Consider the following 25,946-nt stretch of genomic DNA (forward strand, 5'->3'; position numbering starts at 1 on the left):
AATGTTGGAAAAGTATTTTGCACATAGAAGAACATGCATACCAGTAGAGAACCAAACTTGCATGATGCACTCTTCATTTTCCTTATGGCCTCCAAGTTTTTAGATAGATGCTGAAGTTGTAACTTAGCAAGGTCATAGGTATGATCTTTCTTTATTATCTTATATCCTAAATCCACTACCATGCAAGATACACTGTTCAATCTGCTAGATTGAAAGAATTTATGAGCAATTACTCTTACTGCAAAGGCAATTAGGGGGTCTAAAATTGTGTTGGTAGACATCCCTCTTTTATTCCATACTACACATGTATTCTTCTCAATTTACTCCTTTGCATCACTTCATTTTGTCTTAGGTCTATCAAGGGTAGGATACCCTGATGCTCAGTTGACTATCTTCTTAGTGATCTTAATAGGTCCATTCTCCAACCAAATGTAATTTTCATGTATTCGTCTTAGGATAATGTGTATCCATTCTGTCTTAAAAACTTGAGAAAAATCTAGGGCATGATTTAGCCCTTTCTGTTCAACAATTTTATATTCATCCCTCAAAACATCATTATCACATAGTCTGTTGTATGCATCCCTAATCTCCACATATCCAACTTCTCCTATCTTTCCAGTATAACAACATCTAACATCTTGAATCATCAAAATCTTCGGTGGTATCATTGATAACGCACTATATAGGTCTCCTTTATATGCTATCTCAGGAATAGCTTGGAACGGTGGTTGTCTAACATAATTACTTATTAATTGAACATTGAAAAATTCTTTTCCTTCCTTCCTAACACTTGAAGAATAGCTAGACATGATTTCAATTAACTAGGGTTTGCAAAAATTCAAATAGTTAAACTCGGCACTAGTAAAATATGTTTCGAATCTAATGTATGATGATGAGTAGCATCTGAATCTAGTTCAAAAATACTTGAATCTTATTAAAAAGTATTATCATTTGATTTTGATTTAGGTGGTTAGACATACGTCTACTTCTTATTTTTGTTCTAAACATTTTATACTATTACATTAAAATCAAAAAAATTGACCAATTATTTTTTATTTTTTTCAGATAAGGCCTAGTATTTTAGAAATCAAATTCAATTTCCTAGAGATTCTTTTCTATCAATTTCTTTTATAGAAAGTTCATAACAAGTTGAAAATTGCACGTCAAGTTGACATAAGCCTGATTTTCTAATTTTTCATTGCCACTTAAGGGTATAGTTTGGTTGACCATGATCCTACACATACCCAAACATGAAAATGGATTAAAATGTTTTAACTTTTTAATAAGATATATTATTATTTTCCTACCAAATTTAGATATTAGATATCAATTGGATTTATTATGATAAAAATATGAAATTTTAAATATTTAGAAAAATGAAATCAAACTTCGTTCATACACAGTAACACAACTTTATTTTCCACAGCCCAAAAAGAATCAAATTTCCATGAATAGAATTTGAGGGCATTTCTCAATGTCATGCCCAAAATTCAAGGCAAAAACACACCAACATTTTTTTTTAAAGAATAATAATCCACTATGTTGATACATGCTACATTGATTAAGTTAAGGAAGGATGACCTAGGGTTAAAGAGAGTTCTGAATACACATAATAAAGATATAGAGTCGATATTCCAAAAAAATGCACGGGTTAAAAACCCTAAGTCCTAGTGCTATAGGAACACTTTTATCGGGTTGATTAAGTTGATTGATTAAACCATAGTTTCATGTTTAGGAAGACATGACACCATTGTTTCAGGAACATTTGATTAGTAGCATAAGTTACATTAGGTTTGATTAGATACTTTTACACTTAATTCATTATACTAGTATAATCCTTCTTATTAATATTTACTTGAATAAATATCTTGCATGGTTTTAACCCTTTATTTGAATTACTAGAGTAAGGAAAGAACAAGTCTATAGTCAAAAATTAAATAAATAAAGGTTTATTTTTAATTTGATAAAACACAATTCAAGAAATTTAAACTAAATGAGTAAGCTTAGTATAATTTAATTTATTGAATTTAATTATAGTCACTTCAATATAATTAGCAATTGAATTGAATTTTAATATACCTTATTAAATTCAAAAGTAATTAGTTAATTTATTTATATTTTTAATTTAGAGATCTCATTATTGAAATATATTTACCTTCATTTAACTTATAAGTAAGCTTATTCAAAAATAATAATAATACTATTTATACTTTTCTACTTTCAACTCTCCCTTTAAATAGATTTACCCCTCCTCTTATTTGGGAGGGAAAATAGAAATAATGTTCCCAATAATAGAATTTGTCTCCACCTTAGTAGGAGGAAAAATAGGTCATAGTATTATGACTCATATTAAATATATTTAATAACTCCACTTTACTATCTACTAAATCAATTGAATATTTAGTAAGAATACTATAATGAAAAATAAATAAAATTAATCTCTTACCATATACATATACATGTATTCAAACATAAAAACACAAGTTACTTTACTTCTCTTCTAGCGTCAAATCAACTAACTTTAACTGTTTTAATTTAACCTTAATAACTTACTATCTAAAATTAACTAAAATCTAACATATATATTACAAACAATAAAACTAACTAAACTTTATTTAACTAATTTCCTTTATATTTACTAATATTTAAAAACATACTAATTAAATTACTTAAAATAAAATTAACAAATTTCTAACATCTAACTTAATCAAAACAACCAACAAAAAAATAGAAATTAAAAAAAACTAAACAAATTAAACTCACTACCTTTCCCCTTATCCTACTGACCTAACTTATCCCACTTCCTTCTTCATGTGGGCGCAAGACAAAGTAAGCGCAAAAGGGAATGGAATTGGATCAAGGGCCCACCATGTCCAATAAAGGAGCATTCATAGCGATCCGTTATGTGGGGTGTTTATTTTTTTCAAAAGGACTGTCAGTGGAGGTCAGGGAGTGGTAGGAATCCTCACGGCGTTTGAGGAACTTGACAATCCGAGCAGTTGATCCTCCTGCCTGGATAGCCGTTGCCTCTTTGAACAGCTCAAGTCGCAGGCACGTTCTTGGAGACTCTTTGACTTTAAGATGCGTTTCCCTTCAGGGTTGACTGACAGTTTTCCTATAAATGGATTATCTGTTTGAAATAAGATTATTAAGTGGGTCGTATGTTATCTATTGTCTTTATCTCTTTGGACACGAAAAAACTTATTTTTGGCTTTACACAAATAATTGTCTACAAATTATGAAAAAACAATGATAAGATATCTATAGCCTTTGAATTATGACATATTTGCAGTAGACTTTAAACAAATCATTGTCTACGAACTAAACTAAAAAATGATATATTTATGACCTTGGGTTATAAGATATTTTGGGGGAGTAGAGTTAGTTTATTTTACAATTGTGATATTACTATCAGGATTTAACTGTGTAGTTTTGAGTCAAACTCATTGATCCATATTTCATGAGTAGTAATTCAACATGAATGTTTGTATTGATATTTAAACTAAAGGTTGTCTCAAAGTTGAGTAGGAAATCTAAATCCTCATTAGTCTTCTTCGAACTTTGAGTTCCAAAATATTTGTGAAGGGTATATATGTTATCTACCTAACCTCATTTAGATATAAGAAATACATGTTTATGCTCTCTCCCACTAACTCTTATCTCAAGTATCCTAAGGCATATTTCAAGTATTTGAGGTATCTTTCAAGGGTAATTTTCTCCATGGTAGCAACTCTCTTTCCCTCATTGAAAGTCAATTAGAGGATACCATCGTCAAGGAAGAGGATCATAACATAGACATCTATTCACAAGCTTCCAAGCATAGAAGACATGTGGGAGTACAATTAATTCCCTTTAGTCCTCATAAGAGTTTCTTCTATCTTCATACAAGGATATTTCTTGAGAAGTTTCTGGATTCTTTGTAGACTTGTTTATTGAGGATTCTACACCTGCGAGTCTAGAGAAAGGAAAAATGTGCTAAAAAATATTCTTTCCATTGTTCTAGTAATCAAGTGAGTGAAAATATTCTTAGAACTATCTCTTTTCTCATAGCCTAGTAGTGAATTGGGGAAGCCTTCTTCTTGGAAGTCTTAAGTTCAAAACTTGCATTGTTACAACATTGACAAAAAAGAAATATTGAAACAATGGTATTTGGCATGAGGAGGGGTAAAGATCCTAGCCTAAATGAGTTCCTCTTAAAATTTTATCAATAAATTTGATAAATAATTAAATTGGATCTGCTAAAAGTGGTGTAGGAGTCTTATATATAGAAATAAGTAGATGCTCAAGGAACTATGAATATTACATTCCTTTCTCTCATACCTAAAAAGGAAGGATGTGATTTCCCTTAATTCATTTTATTCGATAGCTTTATGCAATGTGGTTTGTAATATAATTACAAAATTGATTGTTGAAAGACTCAAGACATGGTTGAATAAATTATTTATGAAAAACAAGGTGATTTTGTGGTTGAAATATAAATTTAATACAGGATCAATAAGGGCCCGTTTGGCTACGGGCATAGGAATAGGGGAATAGAAATAGCTATTTTGGAATAGAAAATGGGGGTACGTATTCCTATTCTCTATTTGGTTTAGCCAGAATTTGATGGGGAATTCATAGACCCAAAAATTTATGTTTTCTAAAATAAATAAACTGATATAGGAATACGTATTCCACTTACACCTATTTGGGTGGAATTGTAAAACCTTATTTTTGGGCCAAAATTGGAATACGTATTCCTGTTTTACTTCGTATTCCAATTCCGATTTGGTACATCCAAACAAACAATTCAAAATTTTAAAAATTTACATATGCCTATTCCACTTGTATTCTCGTTGCCAAACGAGCACTAAGGCTTTAGAAGCTATTCATTCTATGGTGATCTCTAAGGTGAAGTCTATATTCATTAAAATGATTTAATATTAGCTCAATAGATCAATTTTTTGTATGTGAAATGAATTTCCATAAATGCAAATCCTTTCAAAAAATATATTTACTTGCACTAGCATTATCACGTCAAACAATAGAGAAATTATTGAAAATGATGAGATTGTGATGTTTATGCAACTTGCAATCATCCATACCCATATTAGAATTACTTATACCATATAAAAAAATGCACTAGGTCTTTTAAATCCATAAACAATATCATCACAATGAGCTTCAAATGGTTCATTAATTTAAAAGACATGGAAAATATTAAAACCGCTCTGATCCTAGCAATATTCTTCATCTTTTTTTCTTTACCATATAATTGTGGTTGAGTTACCATCACCTCATGCTGTCAACTATTCTCTTCAAGAGTAAGAGTCTCATTAAGTCTAGGGGGCATTGAATGTAGTTTAAGATGGTCCAATATTCACATATTAGGCCTATGTAGGCAATCTCACATGCCTCCTTGTTTCATTTCCTAAAGACATGTTGTATTTTGGACCAAAGGAAACTCCTAAGTAGGTGTTTTCTCCTTCATTAAGCTTTTCATTTCCCAAGGGCACTTGATTCTTTCATTTAGGAGATAAACAATTATAAGTTTATAGTCTACTTTAGGAATGATTTTTTGGTAATTCTTTTGCTTGAGCTTCTTCAAACCTTGTTGGTCATACTAATGGTTGATGAAAGTATTGATGAAAGTTTAGAACAATAACTTGGTATTTATGTAACAAATTTAACTTTTGAAGGTCACATTGCATATATTTATATGTTTGTGAATATCATGAAAATTCTAGCTAAAAAAGGAGACTATAATGATATTATTGATATGCTAAAAAATGATTGAGTTCATTTACACTCAAAAAATCAATATCCATCTCAATATATGGGGCTTTTATAATTGTTGGGTGTGAAGATATATATATTTTTTGTATAACTCATCATGAGTCATTAGTAGCCATAGATTCTTCTAAAAGGAAATATGCATTATTACCTTTTTATTAAAAAAATTAAAAATACATTCTTGGATTTGAAACTGACAAAAAGAAAGAATGATCTTAATTTTTCTAATAGTTATGTGAATTAATGTTTTAAATATTTTCTAAATCCACCCCATTAGATTTCTTTATAGAGAATAACTAATAATAAGACTTGTGAAACATATGCAAAATATCTCAACATTATCAAAAAACTACAAAAGTGTTCATAGTAAAAAGGGACAAAGATTTAATATGTTCAAATCTTGTTATATATGCTTGTTATTTTTTATTTGATCTACAAATAAGTTGAAAAGGATTTTCAGGCAAGAGCCTACAACACAATGGTAAATTATGAGCCTCTTATCCATGAGGTCTTGGGTTCGACTCTACACAAGCTTAATATTAATAATAATTAATCACATCACATAATAATAATGAATCTTGGCTTTGGCCTCTTACCGATCAAAAAAAAAAGTTGAAAAGGATTTTCCAAGAGTAAAATATAGACATCACAATTTCTGATCTGATTCTTCAAACTATTAAGAGTTTTATTTAGATGGCCTTTTTCTCAAAAAAATACATTTGAAGTGAAGGTGCAGTTCTTTTGGATATGTTGAAATCAAAGAAAATATTGTTGTCATTAATAAACATATATTAAAACATATAGCTATTCTAGTTGAGGTACTCGAGCATGAGGTTATAGGGAAGTTTATTATCAAACCTTGAATTGAAGGAATAAACCAAAGTTTTCATAATATATTAAATCATTTACTCAATAAGATCTCCAACTTTTACAACACATTTTAAATAATGTCAATGGATTTGTATCTTTATATATTTGATGTTAATAGTTGTAAAAAGAAGTTTAAATCTTTTTTGATTAATTGTATTCAATTTTTGAAGGTTTCAACATGAAATATGCATAAAGACTCTTTCATAATTCAAAATATTAGTACATAATCTATCCTCATCGATGGAGTTATGAGAAGTCTTGCTTACTATTCTTGCAAGTATATTAAGTCATGTTGATTATTCTTGCAATTATTTTTGATTGTGTAAATGAATTCTCAAACTAAAATGTCATTTAATATATGTTGGAAAGTGAAATTTGGGTTTAGTGTAATGTCTCATCTTTTTAGCATATCAGTAGAGTTCTTAGCCTTTACATTCTCCGAAGGTTAAGTGGAGAAATAAGGAGAAATTGATTAAATTAATTTCTTATAAAGTCAAAAAAAAAAGTTGACTTTATGTTTAATTAATTTAATTTTTTAGAGAATGCATTAATTATTGGAAGGGGGAAGCTTCTAGTAATTTAATTTTCTAGAAGCGCAATTAATTATTGTATTGCAAGAGAGAAGCTTCTAGTAAGTGCATTAATTATTGGAAGGGGGAAACTTCTAGTAATTTAATTTCCTAAAAGCACATTAATTATTGGAAAGGGAGAAACTTCTAGAGAATGCAATTATTAAATTTTATTTCCTTCTAGGAGGGTGAAGGGAAAATATAAATAGAGGTGAGAGCTTCATTGTTTATCATCTGATTTTGTGAATTGCATTTGATATCAAGTTGGGAGAAGAAACTAAGGTTTCCGATTTTAGTCAGCCATTGGAGAATCTCAACTCTTCAGTGTTGCAACCATTTGAGGTGGTGAAATATCCATTGAATTTGGTATTTAGGAGAGCTTCAATTTAGGAGTTCTATTTGTGCTTAATTAGAGAATTTTTTTTGGCTGCTATAGTACACATGCATGATGCCATGCTGCAGTATCGGTATTTGATTCATTTCCATTATCGAGCATCACTATTATCATTGTACTTCATCAGCATATGATTTTGCTATGATAATTCAGAATCAAAATTTTAGTCATTGTTTTGCATCTAGTTTCCATGTATTTGCACTGATAATACTAAAAGAATTGCACTTGCATGTTAGTTTCTTGTAAGAGGATACTACATTGGTATCAGAGCTATTGACCTGCCATCTTGTTGGGTAGATTGGACATTGAATCAATTAGTTAATCATGTTTACTTCAAATACCCAGAAGCAATGGGACAAGAATATGGAGAAACTTAAAGAAAGTTTAAAAAGGTTGGATGAAAATCAGAAAAGGATGAATGAGTTGATTTTAGACCCTACAAAACTAGACAAAGTAGCACCATGTATGGTTTCCATTTTTAAGAGGACTGCATCACAAAACAAAGAGAAAGAGGAACAAGAGGTCTCTATTGTATCTAGAAGCCTCTATGATGAATTCCCAACAGTTAGTGACCATCATATAGCTGACCTTATGGAGAGAAAAAATTAGACCTTAGAAAATGAATCAAAAAATTCATTAGATGACAATGAATCCCAAGATCATGATGTGGATGGACATGCAATCGCCTTAGAAGTGGAAGTGATCGAAGATACTTTTATATTAGCAGCTTCTACCTCATCAATTGAGCCATCCTATGAGGTGCATAACAACAAAACCCAAGATATTGAGGTGTGCATAGATGATAGCATACACAATGTTGCTTATCATATGGTGAGTGGCATTGATTCAACCTCATATCACAGTGTGGATGACAAATTGGAAGATTTGTGTGGAAATGTTTTGTCACAAGGGGATCATCATTTAGCAAGCCAATTGAAGGTCAATTACAGGATGGTTGCCAGAACCATTGAGCATTTTGATGTTGCTTGTCAAATGTTGGCCACCTATGGTTGGAGTACTCCTTTGACAGATGGGCACAATGATAGTGTTTTTTCCCTTACAGAGGTACATGCACTTCGAGAAGCGATTGGAATGATGAAAAAAAATTACCTATAACTACTTGCAGATAGAGGTTTCCTTCTCAAGCAGGATTGCATTTGTTGTGTTGCATTGCAGGGAAAGGAGGAGTAGGTTGATAAGCTTATTCATGAGCTTGAGGTGACTATGGACTCATTGTAGAGTGCATAGTTGGCCCTTCAAGAGTCACAATTACAGATTAAGAAGCTTACAGAGGAGTTAAGTTTGGCATAGTCTCCACCAACTGTAGATCTAGTACCATTACATATAGAGGCAGTTGATAAGGATCTTATATCCATAGGTTGTAGTGAGGACATGGTTACACTTATCATAGATATAGGTACAAACATTTTAGCTGGGACAAGTACCTTGGTTATATCGAGTTCTCCTAAGATTAGCACCATGATAGGACAATTTACTAGTAGCTCTTGTGTCACAATGGTGAATTCTCCTAAAATTTGTGTAGTAGTACATGACGCTACTCCGTCATCCATACAGGGCATTCACAGAGTGTCATTTGGTTGGGAGTATGGTTCTCATGTTGATTTGTTTCCATCTCTTGGAAGCAAATCTATCACTTCATTCCATGCAACTGATTATGGATGCCATCTTGTTTTTTTTTAGAGTTAGAGGGATCAACTACTTGATTCAAGTGTTTTTAGTGATGAGCCATTGATAGGGGTTGGTGCATTTTATAGCGAATTTATAGTGAGGAGTGCCCATCAATTTTCTTTTGATCCACACATGGAGGACTTGATGATGCATCATTATGGATTGGTTCTAGAATTATACCATCCTTTGTGGGATGGGTATTCACCATCTTTGGAAGATGGGATTAGTGACTGCAAGCGTTTGACTCAGTTGTTTGTGGGGGATTTCTTGCAGGGACAACAATCAGTTATACCTCATGCTGATATTTATCCAATAGGGTTTGCTACTTCCATGTCACAAAGTTTTCTTATAGGTACATGGTTATAGGACAACTATGGTGTCGGTTGGCATGATGGTTTGGTTAGTTATCACATCCATGGGAGTTTAGCAGGAGCTATATAGAGATGTTATGTTATAGACACTTCCAATTATTTTTATTGCTATATGGCGAATGGATGTGGAGTTCGATTGTTTTGGCATCCAGGTGGTGATAGGTTCGACACGATGTATTGGATGGGTCTCATTGGTTTGCTTCACCACTTTTGGCATGGTGAAGTTGAGGTCAGAGTAGTGTAGAGGAAGTCAATGGGCTTTGGAGTGGTGCTTATGCAGGAGAAGCACCCTATTGCTTATGAAAGCAAGAAATTAAGAGGGCCAGAGTGGAGCTTCAACATATATGATAAGGAGATGTTAGCCATTATGCATGCTTTGGAAAAATTTAGGAAAAATTTGGTAGGTATAAAAATTTGTATCAAAATTGACCATAATAGCCTAAAACACTTTCTGGGGCAGCGAGATTTCAATGATAGGCAACAAAAGTAGGTGAGCAAGTTACAGTCCTATGACTTTGATATTAAATATTTTAAAGGGACATAGAATGTGGTTTCTGATGCTTTATCACATAGACCCCATTTGAGATTATTAATAGATACATCAGAGGATTGGAGACACTTGATCCTTGCAGAGTATGCAAAGGATGTGTGGACTGCTGGATTCATAGATGGAACTATTCAAGACAACAGATACACCCTTGTGAATGAGCTCATCATTTACAAAGGGTAGATATTTTTGGTTCCAAGCTCAAAAGTGAGGAGGATAGTTCTGAAATCTTTTCATGATTCACCTATGGTAGGACATCCTGGTTTCTACAAGACATACTGATAGATTAGAGAGCTCTTCACATGGAAAGGGCTCAATGTAAAAGTACTTCAGTATATTAGGGAGTGTCCCACCTGCCAGTAGAATAAGCAAGAACATTCCTATCTAGGTGGTTTACTTCAGCCACTTCTGATTCCTGATAGAAAGTGGGAGTGTTTATCTATGGACTTCATCACAGGACTACCTAGAGCCCATGGCAAGGACTGCATATATGTGGTTGTGGATCAGCTTACGAAGTTTTCACACTTCTTTCCAATCACTGCTACATACACAGCTACATAGGTGGCAGAGTTATTCTTCAAGGAGATATTTAGACTACATGGCTTACCTTAGACCATTGTGAGTGACAAAGACATTAGGTTTATGAGTCATTTTTGGTAGGATCTATTCAAGTTGTGTGTGAGAGAGCTTACTTTGAGTACTAGCTATCACCCTTAGACAGATGGTCAGGTAGAGATAGTGAATAAATGGGTGTAGGGATATCTCATAAATTATATAGTAGGGAAACAAAAGGCATGGGTAAAGTGGATTTATCTCTGTGAGTATTGCTAGAATACCACTTATCACATGTCTATTCAAATGTCACCCTTTATGGCCCTGTATGGGTATGAGGCACCCAATTTTATTGATCTATTTTTGAGTGACAGTAGAGTTCCCAATGCAAGTGATTTGTTAGAGGAGAGTCAAGACATTGTTAAGACTCTCAAGGATAATATAACCAAGGCACAAAATCAGTAGAAGTAGTATGCAGACCAGAAGAGGATAGAGAAAACTTTTAAGGTTGGAGACATGGTGTATCTTATGTTGCAACCTTACAGTCAATCCACTCTCAAGAAGAGTGGTGCCGAGAAACTTAAGCCACGATACTATGGTCTATTCAAGATTATTAGGAAAGTGGGAGAGGTGGGTTATGAGTTAGATTTGCTAGTTGAGAGCAAGGTGCACAACATTTTTCATGTGTCACACCTTAAGAAGGCACTAGGACATCATATTGTTCCTTCTACAGTGCTCCCACCCTTGGATGATGAGGGAAAATTGATATTGGTGCCAGAGGCTATCATTGATTTCAGGGAAAGGAACTTGAGGTAACACACTATAAGGGAGTATTTGGTGAAATGGAAGGAACTTCCAGTAGAGGATGCGACATGGGAGAATGAGGAGATTTTATAGCATTTAGACTTGAAGTTGCTTGAGGACAAGCAATTTCAGGGAGGATGGACTATAATGTTCCCATCTTTTTAGCATATTAGTAGAGTTCTTACCCTTTACGTTCTCTAAAGGCTAAGTGGAGAAATATGGAGAAATTGATTACATTAATTTCTTATAAAGTCAAAAAAAAGTCACTTTATATTTAATTAATTTAATTTTTTAGAGAATGCATTCATTATTGGAAGGGGCAAGCTTCTAGTAATTTAATTTTGTAGAAGCACAATTAATTATTGTATTGCAAGAGAGAAGCTTCTAGCAAGTGCATCAATTATTGTAAGGGGGAAACTTATAGTAATTTAATTTCCTAAAAGCACATTAATTATTGGAAAGGGAGAAACTTCTAGAGAATGCAATTATTAAATTTTATTTCCTTCTAGGAGGGTGAAGGAAAAATATAAATAGAGGTGAGAGCTTCATTGTTTATCATCCGATTTTGTTAATTGCATTTGATATCAAGTTGGGAGAAGAAACTAAGGTTTTCAATTTCAGTTAGCCATTGGAGAATGTCAACTCTTTAGTGTTGCAACCATTTGAGGTGGTGAAATATCCATTGAATTTGGTATTTAGGAGAGCTTCAATTCAAGAGTTCTATTTGTACTTAATTGGAGAAAAGATTTTTGCTGCTACATTACACATGCACAATCCCACACTGTAGTATCGGTGTTTGATTCATTTCCATTCTCAGGGATCACTATTATCATTGTACTTCATCAACATATGATTTTGCTGTGATAATTCAGAATCAAAATTGTAGTCATTGTTTTGCATCTAGTTTCCATGTATTTGCACTGATAATACCGAAAGAATTGCACTTGCATATTAGTTCCTTGTAAGAGGATACTACATTTAGACACATTGGATACTTGAATGCAAGTATATTTAAATGAACCTCAAACTAATGATGTGAATTGGAATAGGTTTATTAATTTTGAAATAAAAGAAAGTGAAGAAGATTGAAACTTGACCTTTGATATTATTACTATTTTATTAATTTTGCATTAAATACATCATTGATTTCTATTTATTTAAAGTAAAATAAAAAAAATTCTATTTTTGGGAAATTAACTTTGATTTGAAAGATAAGTAATTAAATAAAAATTGAAGGATTTTAATTTCTTTTTGATAAGTGAGTCGTAGTTGAAGGGTTACAAATGAGTTCTTTTTAGAGTAACTTGCACCACATGAGACCACACACAAGAGACCTCATCCTTGACATAACCACATATCATGAATGTGAATTATTCAAATTATTATCACACTATCCTATCATGGGAATAAACCTCATGAGTACAATAGCCTATGAATGGTTTGGAGTACAAGGTAATTGACATGAATGCCAAATTTTTTTTATAGAGTCTCAAATCTCCAAGTACATTCAATTAGTGAGGGAACAAAGCTCATGATCACAATAGCCTAGCAAATAATTAAACATAGTAACATGAAGTTTACTTTAAGTTAACCATGTCAAACTATAAAATAAATGCAATAAAAAAACTGTTACAGTAATAAAGTATTTTCTTATTAATTAAATCATATTAATTTAATTATTAAGTTAGTTATTATCTCTAGTTTACTTAAGTTAAACTTTGGGCATATAATAATTAATTCTTTTATTAATTATTATCATGCAACCTAGGTTAGTTTCCTGTTAGGGTTTTGATCTCCTTTTATAGGGATTGATCTCTTTGTAATTTATTCATTCACTTTTGATTATAGCAATCTTTTTTGGCTTATCAAGAATGTCTCAACTATGGATTTGGGAATTCCAGCCCCAATAGCTTTTGCTTCTATCTTTCTATGACAGGTGTTTGCATGCAAGGTATTCATCAGGTTTTGTGGATTTGTATTATGTATTGCTCAAATCTAGCATGGTATTAGAGCTCCAAATCTTCATGCTCGTATTCTGTTTATGAGAAGTTTCCCTTGGCTTTCATATTTGCACTTTTTTCTTTTAGATGGTTTCATTTTTTAGAGTTATTTTGTATTGAATCTGGGGGGATCACTAATTTTTGGGTCACTTTGATCCCAAACAGACATCACTATTAAGCTCAGAGTGCCCAAAAACCCCTATTTTCATATAGAATTTGTCTAATTTGGACATAGTTGGAATTTGAGGCTAAAAAATATTGCTCCCAGATTGGGGCACATTCCCAAGGTGACAATTTTATGATTTTTTGGGCACGTTTCTAGAGGCGACAATTTTCTAATTTTTCATGCAAAATTTTTGGCATGTTTCCTAAGGTGTTGATTTTCTACATTTTGGCACACAAATCAAGATTTTTGTTTCAAAAATCAAGATTTTTGTTTCAAAAATCAAGATTTTTGGCACATTTCCTAAGGTAGTGATTTTGTTATTTTTGACACAAAATTGATACTTTTTTGGCACGTAAATTGAGATTTTTGGGCACGCAAATAGACACAATTTTGGTAAAAATTACTTTTTGCTTTTTTAGTGCTTTTTTTGACCTAGATGTGGTTATTTGTCCATAACTTACTCATCTAGATTTTGTTTTCTAATTCGAAGGAAGTGCTCGCAAGATGATTTCAGTCCTATCATGATGGTGCAGTTTATTTGGACTTTTGATATTGTTTGGTTGCCATTTTATGAAGTCAGAGTCAGAGGTTCTATTTTGCACTCCAAGAGACATATTTTTGAGACATTTTGTTTTCCAAATTCTACTCCAGGCACATCCCATTCAATTTTTTTCTTTTTTGCATTTTGATGGATATCTTGGTTGTTTCAGGTCCAGGGATCAATTTTGTTATTTAAGATGATTTTTCATGGGTTGTACTATTTCTTCTATCAGCCTTATGTCTCTTTTGATCTTTTTTGACATCCTTTTATAGTATTTTTGTAATGTCACTCTATTGCATTTTGGGATCTTAGACATCTTTATGTTTTGTTGTACTTGCACTACATGATAAAATTCCTTGGGGTTTTTTATGTTGGCCATATCTAACATCTTCCTTTGTCAAGTGAGTGTTCCTTCCATGACATTAGCCTCATGATGTGTCGATGACACGTGCTAGTATAGGTGTTTGTACTTCTTTTGAACTCTCGATGTTCCTAGTTCTTCTTTCTGCATGAGATATTGCATTTAGTTTTAGTGTTCATGTCTTACCTCTCAACATTATAGGGGGTTATGTTGGTTCCATTGCTTTCTTGGTTCGAGGGAGTGAGCTATGTTTTAGTATCTGATCATATGTACTAGGCGATTGCAGTGGCTAGATACCTATGCATTTTGATGAGATGGATCATTTACCATATAGAGATTCTTTCATCCCTATTTTTGGAGACCATGAAGATACCTTCCATCTTTGATTGATCAACTTTGCATACTTGGTCTTCTCTACCTGGTCATATTCTATACAGTGGAGACTCTTTAGATCAATAGCTTGGTAGTGTTTGCAGCTTCATGCTTCAGTGGTGTTCTTCATGATCATCCTTTTGTTCCTATCTTCTAGAAAATTCTTTCCATCTCTTTTTGGAGTAGGGTTTTTCCCATGTGGTTTTCTCTAGATTTGGTTGTGCTTGGGTAACTCATCAAGCTTTGTTTCCAAGATCCAATTTTATTTCAACAGTAGTTTCTAGGTTTTTAGCTACTCCCTAAGTTGATCTTAAGGGTTCTTGTCAAAGTAATAAAGTATTTTCTTATTAATTAAATCATATTGATTTAATTATTAAGTCACTTGTGATCTCTAGTTTACTTAAGCTAGCTTTGGGCATATAATAATTAACTCTTTTATTAATTATTATCATGCAACCTAAGTTAGTTTCCTATTATATTTTGATCTCCTTTTACAAGGATTGATCTCTTTGTAATTTATTCATTCACTTGCATAGTGTGATATTTTTGGCATATGTGCTTTGAATAGCATTATAATTTTCTAAGCCTAAGGCTTAGAATTTCCTTGGAGACTCATCCCAAAGTATTGGAGGATTCCAATAAACATAAAAAGAAATTACATTTTTCTTGTGTGCTCCCTATAAAGTTTACACATGATTCAAAGATGATAGAATCAAATGACATGATATTGTAGATATCTCTTTTAGATATATGATTATATAATTTATTTTGAATTTTGATTATGTTAAGCTTTTCATCTCTAATTTCTTTTGTGTGTGTGTGTATATATATATATATATATATATATATATATATATATATATATATATATATATATATATATATATATATCCATTTTTAAATTATTGGCTTAGATTTTGGTGTAGAATTAGCTGAACTTTCAAAAACGTGATATTTGTTTAGAAAGTAGGCTCCATCCTACACACTTTAGAAAATAAATAAGATTTTATTTTTTATTAATTGTCAGTGATTTATAGGGGAAGCACACACAAATTTCACATTTTTCGGGATGCACGCACTTAGAAAATTTGTATAAAATTAGCAAAAATGGAGAGAATATTTGGTACTAGTTAAATTCTCTCTTGAGTGATTTAAAATTTAATTCCCCTTTTAAGGTTTTAGAGGGAGCACACTAGACACTATGTTATCTTTTTTCATAAAAACATGACCATTTTGTGTGCTCCTCCTTTTTGAGGGCCTTAAAATAAACTATTAAAGAAAATACTAGCTTAGAATCTACATTTGGAATACCAAAACTCTTGATCTTGTGACATCCTAAAACTTTGAGTATAACTATCTTCAATTTCTTGTCAAATTTTAGAGTTTGTTGATTTCATTAAAAAAGTTGCATGTTATATCCTATTTTTGGTCCCCCATCTGTGTGCACATACCGTTGATCTTATATGTTCAAATTATTATTATTTTTTGGATAGAAAGGTAACACATCTATGGGATACATAATTTTCATTTTTTTTTCTCAATTTACTATTTTTGTCGACACTTTGAAGAGAGAGAGAGTTTGTGAAATGGGTAGACACAATATGTTTACTTGAACTATAACTATAAAGTCATAATGAAATCAATATATATTAAAATTATACCCATTGGAAAGCTTTCTCAAAGTAGAAGAATCTAAGTTTATTTGTTTAAGAAGATTTTCTTTATTTTTCCTTGATCAAGACCTTTTAAGGGAATAATTTTGTAGAAATTAGCTATCCTTAGCCAAAAAATTCGTTTTTGGCGGCTTTGAATAAAGATAGTCTAGGGGCTCATTCAAACACCCCCAGGAAAAATCCCAATAGAATTCACATGACTATATTCTTTTGCAAGGGGTGTTCATTTGAACCATTGTCGACTTAGTTGATATTCTTTTTGTATTTTCTATTTTTTTTTAATAATAAGAGTTTTTTATTTTTATTTTTAAAACCCAAATATTTATTTAATTTTCTATTTTTATAATAGAGATGCAGGAAAGTCAAGGGAAACAAGTTTTTTGCATCTAGTAAATTTTTGAAGATTGTAGATGGGAAATAATAAGGCAAGACACTAAATCTACAAGAAAAAGATCACTTGGTAGAGAAAAATAAAATTGTAAAGCTTCATTGACATATTATTATATCACAAAAGAAGGTACATTCATTTGTAATTTCACATATAGAAGTTTTATATGTATTTATTATATTTTTCTCTAATTTGTTCTAATTTGATTCATTTTTGTGCATCTAGCTCGCAATCAACTTAGATTACTCATTAAAACTTAGATTATTTTTTAGAATGGATGTGAAGAAATTGAGATAAGATACTGAAGTTAAACCCTAAAGTCTCTCTAATAAGAGGTCAATGAATAATATATAAAGGGAAATCATGTCTAAGTTTTATAATCTTGAAACACTTGACGATCCCAATTACTTTCAATTGTAATTATACAAAAGAAATTGCGAGAGCCATTAAAATTGTAGAGTGTAGACACAACATCAAAAAAGATTAAAAAAAATGACATACATTTAGTGATACTATTGAAAATATTAGGAAAGGTTTGAGATGTGTAGCCAAGAGATCTATATCTAGATATATGCCACTACAAGAAGAGTGATATTTAAATTCATTGTAGGTAACATTTTGTGTTGAAACAAAAAACATATTTAATTTAATCTCAAAATTGGTTTTAGTAGGAATACAATATCAAGATAAGTTAAGAGTAGAATTTTTTTGGTTGATAGATATTAGAAATAAAGTTTTGGTTGGCACTTGAACCTACTGTTTATGTGTTGTATTTATGATAGGTTTTGTAATTGATGACAACATATATTTATGAGAGCATGAAAAACAAAAATCCTATATATCACAAGGTGATTATTGGCATAAAGAAGTTGGTATATAACATAATAAGCTATGAAATATTAGATTCTTGTATAAGGATGACTATATATATCATATCTATGTTTGCTAGAGTTTATATGGAGTTTGGATGAGTTACATATAATTTGGTGAAGACTAGTAGTAGACCTATTTACATATAATATAATTAATAGAGATAGTTTACATGGGTATACATGATATATCTTATTAGTGAAGTGGAACTAATGTAATTGAGATTATTTTGTGGTAGAATACATGCTTGTGCACCTATGTTCATGATATCAAGACTTAGAGATCATTTTGGGAAGGTCACTATTGTGATACTTGCAATAAATTTGACTGGTAGGCAGTTGGGTTGAGGAAACACATTGGTCTTTATTTGAAAGTGTATTAATTATATTGTAACATGTGGGAACCTTAATATGTAATCTCTAGAGAATCTTATGAAGGCATGTATGCCTTAGTGAGGTCCTATTTTATTGATTATACATTGGGGAATCTTTAGCATGTTGACGTAATTAGTTATTTGTGAGGGTATATAAGATAGATGGTTCCCTTAGTTGTAATATATCACATACATCATGTATGTGGATGTGGTCATAATATGTGATTTAGAAGGTTGGATGATCAAAGAAAAGTAGAGATGAACTTGGTTGATTATGTTTGGTCTACAAAGAAACTATTTTGGCAAGTAAGTTGTAAACCACTCAATTAATTTGAGTTGGATATGTTATCTTAAAGTTTTATCTTCACAGTTACTAAAGAAATTTAGATAGTGGGTCTAATTGTTTCCTTATTAATAGTTAACATGGTTAGAACATTCTAACAAGAGTTCAAGGTCTCCTATTAGAGATCTATTATCTAACAAGGACTTTTGTATTATAATTGGATCCTAACATGGTCACATACCTTTACAAGGGACAAATATTTTAATACACTATGTTGTGGGTGCCATCCCTACTAAGGTTTTTGCTTAGATCAAGGGTTTCCCTAGCTAAGAAATCATCATGTTATGGCACATATGGTATTTTCTTGTTGTGAATCTTTATTTTAATTATTAGAATTGAGATTTGTAAGTGTGGATTTAAGTTTAATTTATAAGTTTGGATTTAAGGAGTTATTTTTTTTGAGAAAGAATTCAAAAGGTTAAAATTTGTTGAACATGAGATAACTATTGGAGTATTTATGAAGAAATTCAATTTTTTTTCATCTCTAAATTCATCATGTTTTTTTTTCAAAGTGACAAGCAAAAAAATTCCAAAGACTAAGAGACAATTTCCCACATGGAACTATTCTATTAGTTCCTGATTTTGCAAAAAACTATTCCTTTGTTCATCAAAATTCCATTCAATAAAATTATTATTTTTCATAGTAGATTACTATTATGGTGCATGTGTGTTATGAACATCCACCATTAGATTTGGATGGTGTTAAGAGCACATTTGGAGCACAAGTAATAAATAAAGAATATAACTTTTATATAGTTGATGATAATGAGAATGATATTAATTATGTGGAATATAATATATATTTGAAAGAAAGGAGTATCAAAATTGATAAACATCATGTTTGATCAATGCATGTGAAAAACAATATAAATAATTTAGAACATTTTATGTACTATTTAGATATTATTCTAATGAAAAACGATCACATGTCTAGAGTTTCTTTGAGAATTGACATGGAAATGGTTAACATAATGGTGTTGGAAATTAATTCAAATATTCCTTATGAAAGTATCAAATGAATTTTTAGGGAGTTCACATAAAAGTTGCACATGACATTATTGAATGGTTTAAGACATTATACATCTAACAGTTCTTGAATGACACATCATCAAGGGTACTTCAAGCAATTTGACATAGTGCAAGGTAGAAGAATCCCCAAAGGAGATGTCCAAACCCCCAACAAATAACCACACAATGGAAACACAACAATAAAGCAATAACAAGACAAGACCTCATACCAAATCACAACTCTTTATTCATAAATAACTAATTACATGCAATATGCCTAGTTGTAAGACCTTCCAGGTTAGGGCCAAATACAAACAACAATACAAAACCAGTTCTGCAAGATCACACAAGATCCAATTACCACACACCAATTCCAGCTAGTCTAGATCCACAACTAGATAATAACACCAAAAAGAATCCACACTTGTTCCCTTAGGTCCACCAAGCAATCCTCTGGTTCTCAATCCACAACCTTAGCTCTTTAAAATTTGCATATACTCCTCACCCCCTTCTCCAAATTGGAATGAATCATCATCATCATATTTCCAAAATACTCTACAAGACCCCTTCTTATACCCAACTAAGCCACAAGTCGACCCAACTCATTAAAAACTAAATTAAATCCCTTACATTAAATATAGGTCAAGCCACAAGTCAGCTACAACACTAACTTAAATACCCATACATAAATTAAATGCCAAAAGTTAGCTCACATACAACTCAACACCCACATAAACCAAGACCAAATCGAGTGTCTGCAAAACCAAGCTGAGTGTGCTAGTAAATTCCAAAGCATTGTCGAGTTCTAGAGACCATGCCTAGTTCCACAAACCATACTAGGTTGTATAGACCATGCCGAGTTCCAGAGACCATACTGAGTTCTAGAAAATGTCGAGTTCCCTGACAATGTTGAGTTTCCAAATCATGCCAACCACTAGTATTTACTAAGCTCCACAACTACAAACTAGAATTCCTCCAACATGCAAGAAAGCCTAGGATGCTTCTGCATCAGACAACCTAGGTTCAAAAAGATGTTCTTAGTAGTTGGAAGAACATCTTCTAGGATTCAACACATAAATCCCAAATTGGTTCTTCATAAACATATCCTCCAAGTCCTCAACTTGTAAATTCTTTCCTTTCTTCTTCTTCTTCTTCAGATCCATCTTTGGTGTGCTACAAGTCTACCTTCCATGTTGATCTCCAACCTTCTCAGAATCTACCAACTCAACTCAGTGACCAATACTTAGGTTCCTCCTATCGAGCTCTTCATTTTGCAAAGGAATTAGGCAAAACTCCATGCCACCTTTCTCTATAGTAAACACATTCTTAGCACAATCATGCACAACCCTACAATCATACTACCAAGGTCTACCAAGCAACACATGACAACTATTCATGTCAACAATATCACACAACACTTGATCCTTATACTGCCCAATCTAGAAATCAACAAGGAATTGTTGTCTTACTTGCAAAGCATGTTCACTAATCTGAATCATTTTTTCAATTCAGAGGACAATACCAAAGGAAGAAATATTGGTATTGTGAACACATAATAAAAAGTATCAAGAAACCAATTTATTCATAAAATAAAATTTCATACAATTGTGGCAATCTCATCAGTGAGATGCATGCCTACAAATCAATCAAGTTTGGACAAACTTGTGGAGGAGTTGTGTGTCCAAGCTCATAAAAGTTGGGCTATCCCATGAATGAGATGTATGCCCATGAACTCTAAAGGAGTTGGGCAATCCCATGGTTGAGATGTTTGCCCATGAACTCTATATTGATACAAATTGGAAACGTCAACAAATGAGTTGTCTCTACATATCATTCTGCCTTGTTGAATTTGACTTGAGCCTCTTTATACATCTTCATGGAAGTTGAAAGGTCACTTTATTTGCATCTTCATTAGAAATTGAATGGACAATTTCAAATTGAAAAGTCATTATAATTAATTAAAGACAAAAATTAATTAAAATATATGATTTAATATAATATTCTAATTCAATTTTGATCATTTCTCCTTCCTTATGAGGCAATAGGCCCCATTGCCCCATCATCTTCCAAATGAAGTAATGATGTCCACATGAAGAGAAGGCTCTGAATCTAGTTCCTAGAAAGGATTCAAAATCTATCCTCAAATTTAAATTAATAAAGACCCTCAAAGGTCAATAAAACACAGTGGTTGATGCAACTATAGTTAATTCTCCTAATTGTCTTCCAAAAGGATGGACAATAGAAATGAAATGCCATGAAACTAGCTCAACAATAGGGACAAGGGATAAGTATTATATTGACCCTATTTCTAGCCACCAATTTTGATCTAAGCTTGATGTATTGTGAATCCCAATTACATGGAAATGGGAATAGTGAATCCCAACATTTTCCTCTACCTTCAAGTGATGCTTCAAATCTACAAGTGCCTATTATTGACTCTTCCTCTAGAGTGCCTACCAACTTGGAAATTGAGATCAATTTAATATATGTTCTTGAAGAGAACAACAAAAGGAAAACTTTGAACATTGAGTGCAAGATGGATATGAAGTGAAAGCATCATCCTATCTTGGATATAGAATTGTGGAAAGAGGAAAAGGAAAAAATGAATAATGAATTGTAGTAGAGTAGCATGACAGGCTGGTGGAGAAGGAAACCAACACAAAGGGCTTTCATTAATAGAGAAGCTTCACCATGATCTCTAACCACCTCATCTTCTACTAGATGCAATAACTAGAAATGTAATTCAGGAGAAAGTGGATCACCATGATTTGGTTTTAAAGGAAGACCAAATGTCATGAAGAGGTGGAGCAACAAGGGATGCTAGTATTTGGCAATTCCTTTCTTCATAATTTACTAGACCTAGAGACACTATCATTGATCTTGTTGTAGGGATATGCACTCTTCTAAAGGTGACCTCTAATATAGTTCACCATGCTTTTGGAATTGATAGCGATATTGATACTTTTAGAAATTTTTTATGACCATACACAAAGAAGCCTATGGGATGGAGGAGGAAATTGGATTTGAAAACTATATAGCTAGAAGAGGAACCTGAACCTGGCTCTGATACCACTGATCTGAATCATTTTACCAATTTAGAGGACAATACCAAAAGAAGAAATAATGGTGTTGTGAACACATAATAAACAATACCAAGAAACCAATTTATTCATAAACTCAAATTTCATACAATTATGGACAATCACATAAGTGAGATGTATGCTTGCAAATCAATCAAGTTTGGACAAACTCATGGAGGAGTTGTGTGTCCGAGCTCATAAAATTTGGGCTATCCTATAAATGAGATGTATGCCTATGAACTCTATAGGAGTTGGGCAATCTTGTGGTTGAGATGTCTGCCCATGAACTTTGTATTGATACAATTTGGCAACCTCAGAAAATCAACTGTCTCTACATATCATTCTGCCTTTTGGAATTCAACTTGAGCCTCTTTATACATCTTCATGGAAGTTGAAAGGCCATTTTATCTACATCTTCATTAGAAATTGAATGGACAATTTCAAATTGAAAAGTCATTAGAATTGATTAAAGACAATAATTAATTAAAATATATGATTTAATATAACATGTTGATTCAATTTTGATCATTCACCTTGCAACCAGCTAATCTTATAAGAATAAGGATGTCTTAGTCTCTTTAAACCAAGTTTTGGAACCATATCCTCAACAACAAGGTTATCAGTACTACCACCATCCACAATCACCTTGCAGGCATTACCACCAAACTCACAACAAGTCCTAAAAAACTAGCCCTCTGACAAGAATCCAATGTCATTTGACCAACCAGTACTCGTTGAGCCAACAAACTCTCTCCTTACTTAGGCTGATTGTCTTGTACTAGCCTCATTCACAACAATAATTGTCCCATCAATCAGACATTCAAAAAATCTATGTCCTTCTTTACCACACTCGAAATAATTACCTCTGAACACACCTCTACCTATCCTTTTCTTTTGATCAACATGTTTTGGTTCACCTTCTACACTTGGTTTAACTTGTGCCGAGCTATCCTACTTCTCCTTCCCTCTAGCATTACCTTGAATTTTCCTTTTCAACAAGTATCTTTTGCCTTCAGAGCATACTGATAAGCATCCTCAACTAAAGAAATATTCAACATACCAACCTCATCCTGAATATTGAATCACAAACCATTAGTGTACCAAGCTATCTTTTCCTTTGACAATTCTCTATGACCAGACCAAATAGTCAACTTGTAGAATTCTTCAACGTAATCCTTCACAGACATATCTTTTTGCTTTAGATTTTGCAATCTTTTAAACAACTCAAGTTCATAATCAATAGGAATGAACTTAGCCTTCAACTTAATCACCATCAATATTTATCTAGAGATCTTCATTTCACCTTCCTCCTCTCTATCTCTTTGTAGTTCTTTCCACCAAAGAGCAACATGTCCTTTTAACTTAGTTTGTGCCAACCTAACTCTGAGTGGATCCTCAATATCCTCAAGGTCAAAGTAGTCTTCCAACTCACCAATCCAATCAATCAGGTCTTCAAGAGTCAAAGTACCTTACAAATTAAAAACCTCCACCTTATGCTTTAGCTTCAATTGAGATCTAGGCCGAGTAAACTAATTAGCCCTAATTCCAATAGGTCTCGCCACACAATCAGTTCTATCCTCACCACTAGATCCAGTAACTTCAAAGTCTTCAATAATCTCCTCATAACTACCTTTAGTACCCACATGCCTAGGTACACCACCTAAAGCACTTATTATTTCAACAATCATGTTACTCTTCATTAATGTAATCTTAGATTTGAACTCTACTCTATTCTTTTCTGAGATCCTTTCTTCCACAACATTACTAAGATCATTAATTTTCCTAGGGTCTAATCTTCTTGGAGGAATCTTATAATTTTTTTGTAAACCCTAAGCAATTGATCCACAAATCCAGAAGATCAATCGGCAACACAAGATCAACTTTCTCCAACCCAAGATCTTGATGCCAACTACCTCAACTTCGGTGATCTGTCAATACACATAGGAAAAACCTTCACTTTGATACCACCTAATGTAGTGCAAAGCAGGATAATCCTCAAAGGAGATGTCCAAACCCCTAGTAAATAATCACACAGTGAAAACACAATAATAAATAAATAACGAGACAAGATCTAATACCAAATCATAACTCTTTATTCATAAATAATTGATTACATGCAATATGCTAGGTTGTAAGGCCTTTCGAGTTAGGGCCAAATACAAACAAAAATTACAATACCAATTTTGCAAGATCCCACAAGATCCAATTACCACACACCAATTCTAGCTAGTTCAGATCCACAACTAGATAAGAACACCAAAAAGAATCTACACTTGTTCCGTTAGGTCCACCAAGAAATCCTCTGGTTCTCAAGCTACAACCCTAGCTCTTCAAAATTTGCATCTACTCCTTATCACCTTCTCCAAGATGGAATGAATCATCATCATATTGGAAAAATACTCTACAAGATCCCTTCTTATACCCAACTAAGCCACAAGTCAACCCAACTCATTACATACTAAATTAAATCCCTTACATTAGATATTGGTCGAGCCACAAGTCGGCTACAACACAAACTTAAATACCCATACAGAAATTAATGCCAAAAGTTAGCTCATAGATAACTGAGCACCCACATAAACCAAGAGCAAACCGAGTGTCAGTAAAACCAAGCTGAGCACTAGTAAATTCCCCAAGCATTGCTAAGCTCCAGAGACCATGCCAAGTTCTAGAGATCATGCTGAGTTCCATAGACCATACCGAGTTCCTAGACCATGCTGAATTCTAGAGACCATGTCAAGTTCTAGACTATGCTGAGTTCCTAGACCATGCTGAGTTCCTAGATCATGTCTACCACTAGTATCTGCCAAACTCCAAAACTACAAACTAGAATTCCTCCAACATGCAGGACTGTGAGAAAGTTTAGGATGCTCCTACATCACAATTCTACATAGAAACTTTTGGGAGATAGAAGGAAAGTATGTGTTTAAATTTTATGTATACATATTCTTGTTTAAATTTTACACATCCTATTTTCGAATTCTAAAAATGAAATTTGTAATTTGTCCCATTTTTATGCTAAATATATGTGTTCATGTGTGGATAGAAAAACTATACATGGTTGCAGAAGGATAGAGAAGACACAATATTTGTGTTGGAAATATTTTGGATATGACAGGTTACTAAGAGGGGAGGGGTGAATTAGTAACCTTAAAACTTTTTATTAATTTACCATACATCCATCTATGCTATTGCATGCATAA

The 25,946-nt window shown here is 32.6% G+C and overlaps 1 protein-coding gene across 1 annotated transcript in view; it reads right to left on the reverse strand.

The window, feature by feature from the left end:
• Positions 1-2,945: 2,945 nt before the first annotated feature.
• LOC149563090 (uncharacterized) overlaps positions 2,946-25,946 on the reverse strand; it is a 31,879-nt gene continuing 8,878 nt past the window's right edge. The window contains exon 3 of the mRNA XM_089828066.1: positions 2,946-3,130. Coding sequence (XP_089684192.1) covers positions 2,946-3,130 — 185 coding nt within the window. The remainder of the gene's footprint in view (positions 3,131-25,946) is intronic.

This window comes from Cupressus sempervirens, chromosome 4, assembly GCF_028749045.1.
Source record: "Cupressus sempervirens isolate cs-2001-9-10 chromosome 4, ASM2874904v1, whole genome shotgun sequence".
Classification (NCBI taxonomy): domain Eukaryota; kingdom Viridiplantae; phylum Streptophyta; class Pinopsida; order Cupressales; family Cupressaceae; genus Cupressus; species Cupressus sempervirens.